We start from the raw sequence: 15,130 nt of genomic DNA on the forward strand, positions 1-15,130 counted from the left end.
CAGTATTAAAGATCTCCTTACGTTAAAGATGCAGTTTGAAAATATTGGCCAGAGGTATTTCGCACAATGCCATTGACCATAATTAAAGTAGCTCTTGATTTTTTTGAGAGAGAGACAGAGAGAGAGGCGGGGGTGGGGGCAGAGGAGGGTGAAGAGATCAAGAGATGAGCAGACACAGAAACTGAACTATTTTCTCATTTCTACACAACTGGTCCAGGACAGGAATGGACAGCACTGATGGTGGAGAAGTCTGTGATGTTTCTGTTTCCAGCTGTGACCTGTGAGTAAGGAATGCTTTACAGCTGGTGAGGAACATGATTTCAACTTTCAAGTAACAACTTCTGGGGGAAAAAAAGAACTAGGGTTTTCCAGGCTATACATCTAGATCCGGACTTCCATTTCTCCACCATGTTCTGCCGTTTCCCAAAAGGAGAGAGTTCAAATGATAGAAAAAAATCAGGCACAGGCACTCAGAAACAGGCAGAACAAACCTACAGGATGCATGCAGAACTACTAGTGGACATGCCTAGCTAGGCTAATGCATCCACTTCAGACCTTCTGGACATCATCTGACTCCAACAGTCCCACTCCAACAGGATCTTATGACCCAAGTCTTAAAACATTGCTAAGGCAATGAGGTCTGTGCCTGAGGTCTCCTACCTCATCTCTTAAGACACACACAGGAAAAGTGTTCACTTGCATGCCCTATCAAAGCATCCCTTGTTGAACAAGTTGAGGCAATGTAGGTTTTCAAGTAGGGTGTCACACACCTGAAGCAAGGTGTTTAAATATCATAACAGCCTTTGAGGAAGACCACTCAGAATACAGACTGGGATTACAGCTGTGAACTGTGGGTAATAAACAAATCAGTAGAAGTAGCACAAAGTCAAAATAGGCTTGTGAGTAACAGGAGGGAAATAGCAAGTAAGTAATTGGAACCTTTTAGTCCCTTTTTTCTGCTACAACCTTGCAAGGGAAAGCAAACAAGATGGCAAATTTCCTGCAGAGAATGGATGCAATCCCCATCAAAGCAGTGATATTACCTTTCACTGGTCTGTGATGGACTTCATCTTGGGAACAGAGAGCTAGTTTTAAAGAACAAAGCCATCAACAACTATTGAGAGAGCAGCAGGATACTGTCGCAGGTGAAAGGAGTGAGGAAATGGGAATGTTTTTCATTTCTAAAGGGTTGACAAAAACAATTCAGAACAAAACCTTCAAACTCTCTGCGATGATAGGGGGTGGGGGATAGCAAGGGGAGAAGGCATGAAAGAACAAGTATTGGCTTCCAGATGGAAACAAAAAAGGGGTAATGAGGCATGATTGTCTTTCACAAACATCAAATAAATCTGAAGAATTAGCTACTAAGGCAAGTCACTGGCATGTAAGCAAAAGGATTGATGCATACAGAAAGAAAAAGGAAGAGGAAAGAGCAGTGTTTCCAAACCTAACAAATGCGTGCATTTCCAAGAAAATGCTACAAAGCCAAGACAGCAATAATTAGCTTGTTTCCTCCCCCAGAGTTTATGGTCTTTTATTCCAAAGTAGTTACCATTTTCAGAGCCCATGATGATTGGTTTATTAATCCCAATAGTCAAGACGGGAGGAGGATCTCACTCCCCTTTGGTACAAACGGATGTGACAGAAGTCCTGCACTTCTCCAGCTTTACAGGTCTGTTGCAGGAAATATTCTCCTGTACCTCCTGACAGTGTTAGAGAACGAACTCTTCAGCTTCACCATTTGCACCTCATAGTCTGGATTCGCAAAGAAATCATATGGTAATTTCTAATAATTATGAAGATTAATCAGAAAATAATACTGAAGAAAGTAACAACCACAGCTGAACAACAGAGTTAAAGAAAGGAAAGAATGAAATGAGAAAAAAGTGTGTGAGCTCTTGGAAGTTGTTCCTACACATCATGCTTGTATACTAATCCTCTGAGAGATCAACATCCGAGTAATTCCAAACTCTCTTTCAATGTTACGTCTATGAGAGAACCCAAAATATTTCTAGTTCATAATTGTAACATATAACAAATCCATTCCAAGGCATCATCCTGAGGAAGAAAAGAACAAGAAAACTAAAAAGATTTCAGGCACTGAATATGATTAGAGGGAATGAGGATTTTTTAATTGAAAAGAGATCAAAAAGAAGCCTGGAACAAAACTGTAGAGAGCTTCTAAATAACAGGGAGCATGAAAAAGGCAGATGAACCATGTAGATATAAATGAGATAATTGTTTCTTCCCTTTGAGACTAGAACAAACTACCACTATACAGATTATTTGAATTTGAAAAAAAGTACTTTTTCCACATTGTGAATTAGTTAACAAGATGAGGGCTTTTTTTTTATTTTATTGTATGATTTTTTCACAAGTCTTTGTCTTCATACCAGTAAAGAATTAAACCAATGGCCCCAACATGCCTTCTGAAACCAAAGTCTTAAGTTCCAGCATTTCCACGTTCCTTGCATAAATATTGTGAAATGATGAACTAAACAACTACTTACACTAGAGTAAGGACAAGATGTTGATCTGAGCAAATTCTGGACGCAGGAAAATGTCCCCTACCTTTCTTTACCATCTGTGAACATACTATGCATGTTAGAAGACAGCCCTGCTGTGAGCAGGAGGTTGGGATCATTTTCAAAGTACGTTAATCAATCGGTGCACATTGAGATTGGTTGTATCCCGCAGGGAAAGTGGGGTGGAAACTTAGAAAAAGGAAAAAACCACCAAACTTCAAAGTTAAAAAAAGCATTGTAACAAGGGAAGCAAAGCTGAAAGGGCACCCTCGGCACATGGCGTTGCGAGCGCCTTCTCCTGGTAGCAGAAGAGTGGTTTCTTATTGTACCACATTAGATCCTAAACCAAACGCCACATATCATTTGGCTGTGGGTACAATTACTGTTTGGGATTATTCCAGGGAAACAGCAGACACTTCACTATGTCCTCTGGAGTGAAACTCCATCATCAGGGCCTGCATGGGATACTTCGGGCGTAGCTTACAACAGTAGGAACACGAAAGCAAAGGGCTCAGCTCAGGCAAATGGGTCATGGGCTCCACTGCCAGCATGGACACATGCTCACAAGCACACAAACTCTGGTTTCCCTTTCATAGACGTAAACCTGGAATATGCACATTCTCTGACCTCTGCGCGTATTTCAGAACATTGTTTCCTCTGAAACAGAGGGGGAAAATACTGCAGAGACATTAAAAAAGCGAGTATTCTCATACTGAAGAGCTCTGGTTTGTCACATCAAACATCAGGCATCACAGCAGCGGGTGACTTTGAAAGGCGCATGGACAGAGATAATTTACTGGACACAGGCAACGCAGGAGAGAAAAGCTCACAAGACATACGCCAGAGGATGACAGTTTGTGCATTTGTTGCCAGGTTCAGAGAAGGCTGAAACACATGACAGAGAGAATTGAAGACAGATATTTTTCCAATTCTGGGTTTGGCCTCTCAGTCACAATGAGCCTGGGGTACACACAGCTTTAGCACTTTGTTTCGGCAATTGTCTTCAAAGGCTACACAGCACATGATGGTGCTGCAGTCCACGTGCTGCAGAGCAGCCCTGGTAAACAGTCCCCAGAAACTGTCTGCAAGAGGGGTTTCCACTGAGCTGTCACTGGACTATTTCTAATGATGCCAATAATGCACAAAAGCCTGTTTTACAGGACATGCTTTCACAGTGATCTGTCTTTCACCTGGGCTAACACCTTTATATCCGAGAAGAGCAGTACATAAAAGCGGAGGAAAAGCAAGTAAACTGATATAGTTTCCTCTTCTTCACCTTTCAGAAAATGTTTTACAATCTCAAAAGATGAAGCTAAGGCAAGAGAAGAGGGCACACTACTCTCTAATGTCTACACATCGCTGTGAATCTGCAAAAATACAGCACTGAATACATAGGCTTATGATGACGATGATGATGATGATGACATATGGAGAAGAGGCAGGCAAATTCAGCTCTTGCTTCCAGTGACAGCAGCAGGATTATAAAGTCCGAGATTCCCCTGGTATTTCTGCAATACCTTCTTCTCCTTTACTCCCCATGAGTCAAACCCAGTTTTGTATTCGGGAAGAAGTTCATGAAGAACCAAAGTTAATTTGCTTAAAGAGTATTTGTCCTGAGTGATTTATTAAGTGACTTGACTCAAGAAAAATTTTCCAAGGCTTTAAGCAATAGGTAACCTAAAACTGTACCAAAGAAAAGATCAATGCAATCTGATGAAGAGGGAAGGAGGATTGTACCTCTCTAATCTATCAGCTAGATCAAGCTGATATAGGCAGACCCGCCCTTGAGTAAATCTCCTCCAGACAGTCACAGCTGCACCGGGATAAGTATTCACAGGCATGGTCATATCAGAACATTTTCCAATAAAGGTAACTTGTCTATCAACTCAGGCCAAGGAAATGCCCTAGAGACAAGCTGCCCTCTGGCCACTAAGAGCTAAACCTATCTCCCGCTTTACAGAATCACAGAATCATCTAGGTTGGAAGGGACCTTGAAGATCATCTAGTCCAACCGTTAACCCAGCACTGACAGATCCCAACTACACCATATTCCTAAGTGCTATGTCAACCCGACTCTTGAACACCTCCAGGGATGGGGACACCACCCCTGCCCTGGGCAGCCCATTCCAACACCTGACTACCCATTCTGTAAAGAAATACTTCCTAATATCTAGTCTAAACCTTCCCTGGCGCAGCTTGAGGCTATTACCTCTTGTCCTATCACTTATTACTTGGTTAAAGAGGCTCATCCCCAGCTTTCTGCAACCTCCTTTCAGGGAGTTGTAGAAGGCGATGAGGTCTCCCCTCAGCCTCCTCTTCTCCAGACTAAACCCCCCCAGTTCCCTCAGCCGCTCCCCATCAGACCTGTGCTCCAGACCCTGCACCAGCTCCGTTGCCCTTCTCTGGACACGCTCAAGCCATTCAATGGCCTTTTTGTAGTGAGGGGCCCAAAACTGAACACAGGAATCGAGGTGCGGCCTCACCAGTGCCGAGTACACGGGCAAGATCCCTTCCCTGTCCCTGCTGGCCACGCTATTTCTGATATAAGACAGGATCACGGCAACAGGTATGGTATGAAGAGAGGAAAGATGTCCTGAGATCTCCATCACCCAGAATGGTTTTCGTTACACGAAAACAACAGTGCTCGTCAGCACCTCCTCCCCACCTGCACCATCTCCCTCTGTCATGTAAAGCTAGTCAAAACCCAACCCAAAGAAAAGACAAACAATCCTCTAAAGATGTGCTCTGCACAGGGCCTTGACAAAACAGCACGAGACAAAGGGAGAAAGACACTAGTAAATAGCGGAGAGATGACACCTTCCCCCACGACATCAGAAACAGATTCAAAGTCAGCGTTGCCTCCCTACCTACACAAGCCATGAAAGCAGAGGGCTGGAAGGACACAGGACGAAGGGACACGCTGGCATCTACCATCCCCGTGGCAGCACAGCCACAGCAAGCCATCACCAGCAACACCTGCACAGCCAGCTTAGTTTTCCTTCTCTCAACCACAGTCAGCGAGAGTTCTGTTTGCAGACTGTTTGCCATTTGAGTCACTGGGAGGAAAGAAAAACACCTCCCGTTCCTCCTTAACTGACGTTCTGCTCTCAACAGGTTTTACACTGCTGAAGGTCCATAGGAATCAACTGATGGGGGAGAAGTACCTACACACCTGTCCTGGTTTGGGCCCAGAGGGCAACTGAGCACCACGCAGCCCCTCGCTCGCTCCTTCCCCCTCAGGGATGGGGAGAAGAAGATAAAACAAAAGGCTCAGGGATGGAGACAAGGACAGAGAGGGATGGCCCACCCGTTATGGGCTTAGGAAGCTGAGGGAAGAAGAAGGAATGGGTAGGACAACGTTTGAAGCAATGGCAACACCACGGATGAGCAGGTTCCTGTGCCCAGCATGACCTCGTATGGTATGAGTGTCCCTTGGGTCAGTGGGGTTCGGCTGTCCAGGCAGCCCTGCGCCCTCCCGGCTTCTTGTGCACCCCCAGACCACTCACTCACCAATGGTGTGAGAAGCAGAAAAGGCCTTGACTCTGCCTAAGAGCAGCCCCCAGGGAGCGCGAGCGACCAGCAGCGCGGCAAACAGGGTGGGCAAACAGGGCGTGTCACATCAGAAGCGTGAGGCGCAGCAGTTTGCGCGGCAGTTGGCACAGGCAGGGTGAGTGGACAGGGCGCAGTCCATCTGGGTCTAGAACTTATCTGAGCTAGTTTCATCTTATCGTCCTCCACGAGTAGAATGAACAGCACTGTCCTGGCAAAACTGGCTGCTCGAGGCTTGGATGGGCACACGCTTTGCTGGGTAAAAAACTGGCTGGATGGCCGGGCCCAAAGAGTTGTGGTGAATGGAGTTAAATCCGGTTGGTGGCTGGTCACGAGTGGTGTCCCCCAGGGCTTGGTTTTGGGGCCACTCCTGTTTAACATCTTTATTGATGATCTAGACGTCGAGTGCACCCTCAGTAAGTTTGCAGATGACACCAAGTTGGGTGGGAGTGTTGATCTGCTCGAGGGTAGGGAGGCTCTGCAGAGGGATCTGGACAGGCTGGAGCGATGGGCTAAGGCCAACTTAGGAGTTTCAATGAGGCCAAATGCCGGGTGCTGCACTTGGGCCACAACAACCCCCAGCAGCGCTACAGGCTTGGGGAGGAGTGGCTGGAATGCTGCCAGTCAGAGAGGGACCTGGGGGTGTTGATTGACAGCTGGCTGAACATGAGCCAGCAGTGTGCCCAGGTGGCCAAGAAGGCCAATGGCATCCTGGCTTGTATCAGAAATAGCGTGGCCAGCAGGGACAGGGAAGGGATCTCGCCCCTGTACTCAGCACTGGTGAGGCCGCACCTCGATTCCTGTGTTCAGTTTTGGGCCCCTCACTCCAAAAAGGACATTGAATGACTCGAGCGTGTCCAGAGAAGGGCAACGAAGCTGGTGCAGGGTCTGGAGCACAGGTCTGATGGGGAGCGGCTGAGGGAACTGGGGGGGTTTAGTCTGGAGAAGAGGAGGCTGAGGGGAGACCTCATCGCCCTCTACAACTACCTGAAAGGAGGTTGCAGAAAGCTGGGGATGAGCCTCTTTAACCAAGTAATGAGTGACAGGACAAGAGGTAATGGCCTCAAGTTGCACCAGGGAAGGTTTAGACTAGATATTTGGAAGCGTTTCTTTACATAACGGGTAGTTAGGGATTGGAATGGGCTGCCCAGGGAGGTGGTGGAGTTCCCATCCCTGGAGGGGTTTAAGAGTCGGGTTGACATAGCGCTTAGGGATATGGTGTAGTTGGGAACTGTCAGTGCTGGGTTAATGGTTGGACTGGATGATCTTCGAGGTCCTTTCCAACCTAGATGATTCTGTGATTCTGTAAGAGCAGCAATAACAAGAACATCTCTGTATTATCAACACCGTTTTCAGCACCAATCAAAAAACACAGCCCCATACCAGCCACTGTGAAGACAACTAACCCTGTCCCAGACAAAACCAGCACAACACCTCATCCCAGGAAGCATTCAAGATGGACAGGGAGCTCTTCCTTTGGAGAAGCAGAAGACTTCTCTTCTGACCCAAAGATGTTCTGGCAAGACGGGCCACTCAGCAATTAAAAAGCCAGTAAAACCTGATTACAAACCAACTAAAACCCAATAACAACCAATTTAAAACTAAAAGAAATATGCTCTCCTCTCCTATTTGGCACTTTTGAGACTGCAGACTCCTGCGTCCCGTTCCGCTCTCCCCAGCACAGGGAAGACACTGACCTGCGTGGTGCGAGCCCAGCCCAGCGCCTTCGAGATGGTGAGGGGCCGCGGCACAGGGCACACACGGGCAGGCGGAGGGAACTGCCACTGTGCCGCTGGGAGAAGGGAAGGTTCAGGGCTGCGGCTGACTGCTGATCTGCCAGAACCCTGCAATTGCTCTCCTCACCCAATACCATGTAGAAAATCACCCTGTTTCTCTCCCACATGCACTGTGGGGATTCAGAACAGCAAAGGCCTGGTATAAAAATAAAGAAAGAGTGAGCTTCATTTCCCCCAGCTGGCATCCCTGCTCTCTTCCGTAGGATACAAGCCACCGGCTCATCTCTCCTACCTGCTTCCTGCATCGCTGATCAGACAAGAAGTATGAGAACATTCAAATGTGAGTGGTCTTTGCACACGTGCACGGAAGCAGCATCTCAACTCCACTCATGAGACATGTGACAAAAAAGCTCCATCTTGATGGTAGGAATAAAACATGGAAGTGGAGCTTTGCCATGAAAACTGGTTCTACAGAAGAAAACACCTCTGTGAGCTCCTGAGCTCCTCTGGCTTTCAGGTCTTTAAGCCCCCCACAGCCAGTAGGGAGCCGGCCATGCCATCAACTACTGTGTCACAGCCTGGTTTCTAACCAACAGCACTATTTGGTTTGCTCCCACATGGAGCCATGGAGCAGACGGGCGGGTGTCCAGCACAGGCTACTGGAGCCCAGGGCTTGCAGCAAACCAGGGAAACACGCTAAACTGGCAGCCTGGGTGCACCTCAAGGACTTCAGATCGAGTTTGCTCTGGACACGAGTAAAAACACTGGGGCTTTTTGCTTTGGTTTGCTTTGGTTTAGGGGGGGTTATTTTGTTGGGATTTTTTTTTCTTTTCATCTGCTACATCATCTCTCTCCCTCTTAGAGCAAAACCATCCAAACTATTCCATTGCTTACTCATGTATTTTCTCGTCCTTCCAGTTCTCTCTGTTTTAACCCTTGCCTAGCCTGATTGTGCTCACGAGCAGAAGATGAAAACCCATGCAGCACGGTGGCAGCGCGGGCTAGAATGAAACAGCACTCCTTCATTCACAGATGAGCTGCAGCTAAATTACTAACAGACTGAGAAGCAGCAAGGTGGGAAAGGCAGTTCTGAACATGCACAGGCAGGAGGGCTGCTGCACTTGGGCAGCTCTTGCCATCCAGCCACTTCTCGGAGCAGGCTAGCCCCAAGTGAAAACTGCCCTTCTTCAGGGGTTTCAGGAGAAAAAGGGGATCCCCTTGCTCACCATTACAATGCAATTCCCATCACTCAGCACTGTGTTACTCTTGCTGACTACAGCCTTCAGTGCATTTTCATTGATTAATGGCCCTGAAAGTGGCAGTGACCAGTTTAGGATCTCACGGGAGGTTTTGAGTATGCACCTGTACCAGCTGCAAACCTGACCTAACTCCTATTTACTTCAGACACAATCAGGAGCAACTGAAACAACTCCAGTCAGAATCAGGAAGCCTGGATCGGGTCTTGACACATACAGGAGTAAGAAGAGGAAGAGAATGACATACAAATGTATGCTGTACACATTGAGCCTTCCCTACCATTTATTCTCCCCACTGAGCGGGCCGGACGCTTTCTGAGCTGCCAGCTGAACCCAAAATGCAATGTCTGATCACCACTCTGCAATCTGTCTGCCTTCAATTGCTCTGGTCCATCTTCAAACCGATTTCTGTTGTTTGACTTGACAACCACTGTGGGAACATGTTGTGCACTACGTATTTTCATTCAAGCCTTCCATCCATGCCTGTCCTTGTTGTCAGACTTCAACTGTCTGTAGGTTTCTATGTAAGCCAGGTCAGCTGGTTTTGCTGTAGAGACTGGATGGAGATCAGCATCTCCATAGCTCCACGTAAGCGGAATGAATTGTCCTTTGGAGGTACTGCCTTGCTCCCTTAAGTAAGAAGAAGCTTAGACAGTTTGCTTCTTCACACTAGGGGAAATGAATTCCAACAAAAGTGTGTTGGCAGAATCACCCAGGCGATCTGTGGTAGAGTGAAAAACTGAGCTTGGGTTTCTCATTCATCCTCTTTTAGATCACTTTTAAAAGAGTTATCGACATCTTCGCCCACCTTCTATTTGTAAATCATCCTATAGTCTCTACTTTCATTAGCACAGCCATATCAAATGAAGCCTGTCTACAGCGCAAATGGGTTCTACTGTGGATAATCATAATCTCCTTACTGAGCAAAAACTGTTGTAATCTCATTATATATTCAGGATGCCAACTCCTGTACTTACCACTACGCCTGTCTTGAAAAGGAGGTAATGGACTGTCTGTGTCACATCTGCGGCGTGCATTAGGTTGTGATAAGGATTTTTGTGTTTGCTGTAGCCAACCTCCAGAGCTTCCACAAAGGACACCAGGGCAGAAATGGGGATCTGAATAAAGCAACACAGAATTTAAACCAAGATAATCACCTTTAATGGCTAGCATTTGGAGGGAAGCATTTTGATAAGAGGTCCCAAAGAGCAGTTTGTACTTCACAAATAAATAACATGCTAAACCATCTGAAACAGGCACTCAAGAGAGAGCGAACCCAGGTTACTTCTTCAAACTGGCTTTCCCATCCCTAATTACATTACGGATGAATCATTCTCATACATAAACACACACAAGTAAGCATACTACGAAATGCTGTCTGGAAGACATATGCGTTATGAAAAGTAACAGAGAGCACTGATTGATTGCCCCTGGAGAAATATTTCTAATTAGACCACAAAGCATCTGTCTGTTCCCCTCACAACCCACTGGAATATATGTCTGCTTTACTATTCACATTCGAGATTTTCTAATGAAACACATCATATAACAAGTCTGAGATACTCTACGAAGATGACTACCGTGTATCAGACCTCTGGTTTTTCAGGGCGAAATCCAGCCTGCCCATCTTATGGGCTTGCCATGCTTTTCTGACTCCAAGAGTAGAACTATGCACACTCAAGAAAATGCCATTCAGGGGATTTCTAGAGGGGAGACTATACAGGTGGTGTCAGCTGCAACATACGCAACTGGCAACATGGGTTCTCCAGTTTCATCTGCTCAAATGGCAAATACCCTAAATGCCCATAATTTCATAGTTATAGAAGCACTGCTGTTCTCTTGGGTACATATCATAAGAGGATGCAGTTCTGGCCAGTTACCTTCTTCAAACATTTCTCATCAGGCACAGGCAGTTCCTGAAGAAGTACAGGAGCCAGAGATCTGCAAACCCTTTCCAGCCAAAGTGGGGATCCCCAGGGAATGGAAGTGTCAACGGAGGAAAGGACAGCAGAGTATTTGGGTGGGGAGAACAATCAAGACCTGAGAGCAATGTTTCTGCCATCCAAATTTAAGCCGGAGGAAAAGATACATAGCATTTGTACCTGCAAAACTCTGTAACAATTATAGAATTATAGAATAGTTTGGGTTGGAAGGGACCTTGCTTACTGGGGAAAGTGCAGTGTCCATGAAGCCTTCAAATAGCGCTAAAATTGCATTTTGAGTGGAACAAAGCACGTCAGAAGGAAGTTGAACAAACTCCAAGATGGAAGAAGAGACCCATCTTCTAACTACTGACCTTGAAACGGTTGATCAGATCATAGCGGGTGAGAAGTTCATAGAAAATGAATTTCAGTGCATGATCCCCACTGGCATCATTTAGTGCAAATACATCAAAGGACCACTTGTCTACATGCTGCAAGAGTGGGTAGAAAAGACAGTTAATATGGTCATCCCTTTTACAATGACAGTTTGTACAGCTTTTTTTAACTTTTTAAATTCCATTTAACCAGTGCAGAGTGTAGAGTCTAATTTACTAATCAGTACTGTATGACTCATGTTTAAGAAGCTTCCATTAAGAACACTTACGCTGTTTGTTTATTCTAAACATGGCAGTTCTCCACAGCAGAATTTAATTAGCAAAGGCTGAATCCAAAAAGATAAGAATCCTGGTTTTCTTTAGCATCTGAAACATTGGGATGGCCCTATTATGGCTGATACGACCCTTTTCACCCTGTCCTCTAGCCACATGCTACGTCTATGAAAAAGAATATTAACTTTGAAGGAAACAGGAAAAAACAAGATATGCTTTTAAATGATATTAAAGCCTCTGAATTTTGCTGTCCCTATAGAGTTCTTGTGACTTTATATTGTGAGCAAAGCACCGAAACGCTTCACTCATGCTTAAAACAGAATAAGGTGATATGGTTTTTGCAGTAAAAAAATACAGACACCTGTGGTCGTGTTTTTACCACTTACTGTTCAATTAACCAAAAAAAAAACTAACTAGAAGATCTAACTTGCTAGATCCAAAAAGCAACTTACTTCCTCTGATTTTAATATTAATCCTGAATTGTGATTATTGCAGCTTAAATTGCCCAAAGACAGCGTGACTTGTATTTTCCTTTTTTTTCAAAGATAAGTGAGTCCACTGGGGCTTTCAGAAAACTACAGAGCAGGAGAAAATCACAGTAATGTTACATTAAGTGCTAACAATGATATAAAAGTAATCCTTATAACAGAAGAGTAAATATCTAATTCCAGTTGGGAAAGTTCCAGTCAGCTGTAAATGATATATTAATGCTGCAAGGTGGTCACTCAAGAGATTGAGGAAGGAATGTTCACTTCCCAGCTCATAAAGCTAAAGCATAAGGTACAAACCTTCTCGCAGAAGGTTGAGTTCAAATCTCAACTCTTAGGGAGGGACGTGGGAGCTGACAGCACTCATTATCTAGCAAGATAAAGCTCCTTGATCTCAGAAATGGATGTTCCTGAAACCCTAAGAACCTTTCCTCCTCCTAGCAACAAAGAGGAAAGGTGCAGAAGAAGTTATAGCTAGAAGAATGATATACAGATCAGCCACGCAGCTGCATCGGGCACAGGACCAGCTCTCAGTCTCTCTTGTCTGCTGAGAACTTTGATGTACTTCCCACAGGAATTTATCCAACTGACTCTCCTTAAACCACATGTTAAAGATTGACATCTGTACACTGAAGTTTCCCTCTGCTTTGAAAAAATTCTGTTGCACATTTCCTTGTGGCACTTTCACCAAGAAAGAAAGATGACTACACAACACGCATGTGCACAGCCACTCTCAGTGCAAGAAATGGGCGTTGGCTAGACATAATGTTGAGTACTGTTAAGGATTAGAGTCCATCTAAAAATCTGCCATCTTTTTTTAGCAATACTAAATATGTTAAATTACAATTATCTTCTGAGCTCTTAAAGCCCAATCCACCTTTGCTGTTTGTTGTGATGGTCATGTTCCAGGTAAGGACCTGACTTCAAGTCAGATGCAAAGGACAGTGACTTCTAACTGCCTGTGGTCGATCACCCCACATCAGCATAGCTACAGGACTTCTTATGTTCTGAACAAGACCAACGTATTTAGGTACCAGCTCTCTTCAGCATGGGCTGATCCTGACAACCTTGCCACTTGCATAGTGTTGATTCCAGAGAGTTGACTATGCCTCTTGTGGAAGTACAGTACACAGAGAGGCTAATTAGTGACCGAGTATCAAGGATGCTTAAGATTCAGTTCTACTTTCACCTATCCCAGTAAATCACTTGCTTGCCCAGCAGCTGGTATTGCAAGCTGCGTGGAGCCCACACACTGAAAGCAGGGTCAAGCTTCTCCAGAGATGATTTGTGGCCCAAGTCACAGAACTGCAATCATAAATTGCAGCTTTTCAACACTTTCAGTAGGCATTGGAGAGAAAAAAACAACCAAGAGAGGAAAAAGTTCCACCAAGAAAACATGTTTTGAAGCCCTTGAACAAACTTAGAAAATGGGCAAGAAAAATAACGCCCAAAGCATCCACTCAGTCAATTTTTAAGTATTTTCCTGGTTTCTGAGTGTTTTTATTTTGTAATCACTTATCTCAGTCAATGAAGCAAATAAATTTAACACTTGTATGTATATAGCATATAATAATTTACTTTTGGGTCCTATGGCATTGAAAATAATGTCTTAACTATGTTGAAATTTAATTCACTGTAAGGTAATCTTATCTTGTAGAAACAAAAGGGGTTTGTTCCTTTATATATTTCTGCTGTAGTTAATGTTGTGCTCTTGCAGCAGATAAAATTTACCAAATTGTGAAATTGCAGAATAGTATTGTTCACAATAGAATTGTTCTTCTGCATGAAATAATGGTTAACCACCTAGACGATAAGTTTCACAGTAGAGCTATTTAGATTTTACTAAGGGAGAAATCCTTGCTCTTGTCAAGTCAACAGAAGTTTTGCTATTGACAATAATGACAGCAGCATTTTACCCTGAATAACTAGGGGGGAAAATCCTCTTAACAGAAGCATGAAAGCATCACAGATGGCTTAGAGGCTTGCAGCAACACCAGTTATGCTTCGAAAATTAGTGGATTTTATGACCTTAAAAAAAAAACCAACACAGAAGTGACCCCTATATTGGGAAGAGATCTAAAGGCAGGCAGAACTTCATGGATGTCTTGTGATGGAGGAGAAAAACTGGGAAACTTTCTGTGCTACCCATGTCTCTAGGTTACTGGCCCTGTAGCCTCAGCTGAAGTGTCGTAAGCTGCTCTAATGCCACATACACCCACCGTGGCGTAACTGCAAATAGATCCAAGGTGTCTCACTTCTCAGTCCTGTGCCCTTATTACTTGGCCATTGCTCCACTGCTTGGGGGAACCTAGAAATGAAGTGAAACACCAGTTCTTCCTAAATGCTCAGTTTCCTGCCTTTCTGTCTGTCCTTAACCTTGGAGATTTGTTTTGTTTTATAAGCCAAGAAGGAGATTCAGGGATAGATGTTGTTCTGCTCAACATTACTGGAAGGCCTGACATTTTTGTAGCCATAGACAAGCAGAAATCTATACTGCAGACATTGTAAGTGACTACAGGTTCTGTGTTCATTACCTGTATACTAGCCAGCCCAGAAAATCTTGTGACAGCATGTGCCTCAGAAAAGGCTGAAAAAATCACTTCTAAAGCAGGTAACTACTTCAGCAGCTAGTTAATGCAAAGTTCTGTCTCTAGCACTGCACTACTGAACAACACATCACCACAACTGACTGGGTAAATTAACATACTTACTTATTCAAACATGTCTGTATGAATGGTATGTATGGGCCACTATTCAAATGAGAGACAAGGCTGATTATCCCTTTTGTGGCAACAAGTCTTACATCATCACATCCATGTCATGCAGAAAGGCAACAGGCTATTGCAGTAGAAAAATCAGTACCCAATATATATAGAGATGCTGTGCAATCAATTCAAAAGATTGCCTAACTTCTCATCCACTGAAAAAGTGAGAGATTATATACCTAGAACTTGCACCACTACCACTTTGTCTGCATTTATGTCAG

The 15,130-nt window shown here is 44.5% G+C and overlaps 1 protein-coding gene across 7 annotated transcripts in view; it reads right to left on the minus strand.

The window, feature by feature from the left end:
- The window catches only part of PDE1C (phosphodiesterase 1C), a 320,244-nt gene that overhangs the window by 69,871 nt on the left and 235,243 nt on the right, over positions 1-15,130 (minus strand). For all 7 annotated transcript variants that reach the window (XM_074844025.1, XM_074843972.1, XM_074843989.1 and 4 more), the window contains 2 exons: positions 11,363-11,479; positions 10,044-10,184 (listed from right to left, as the gene is read on the minus strand). In XM_074844025.1, coding sequence (XP_074700126.1) covers positions 10,044-10,184; positions 11,363-11,479 — 258 coding nt within the window. The remainder of the gene's footprint in view (positions 1-10,043; positions 10,185-11,362; positions 11,480-15,130) is intronic.

The sequence above is a fragment of the Strix aluco genome, chromosome 1 (genome assembly GCF_031877795.1).
Source record: "Strix aluco isolate bStrAlu1 chromosome 1, bStrAlu1.hap1, whole genome shotgun sequence".
Taxonomy (NCBI): Eukaryota; Metazoa; Chordata; class Aves; order Strigiformes; family Strigidae; genus Strix; species Strix aluco.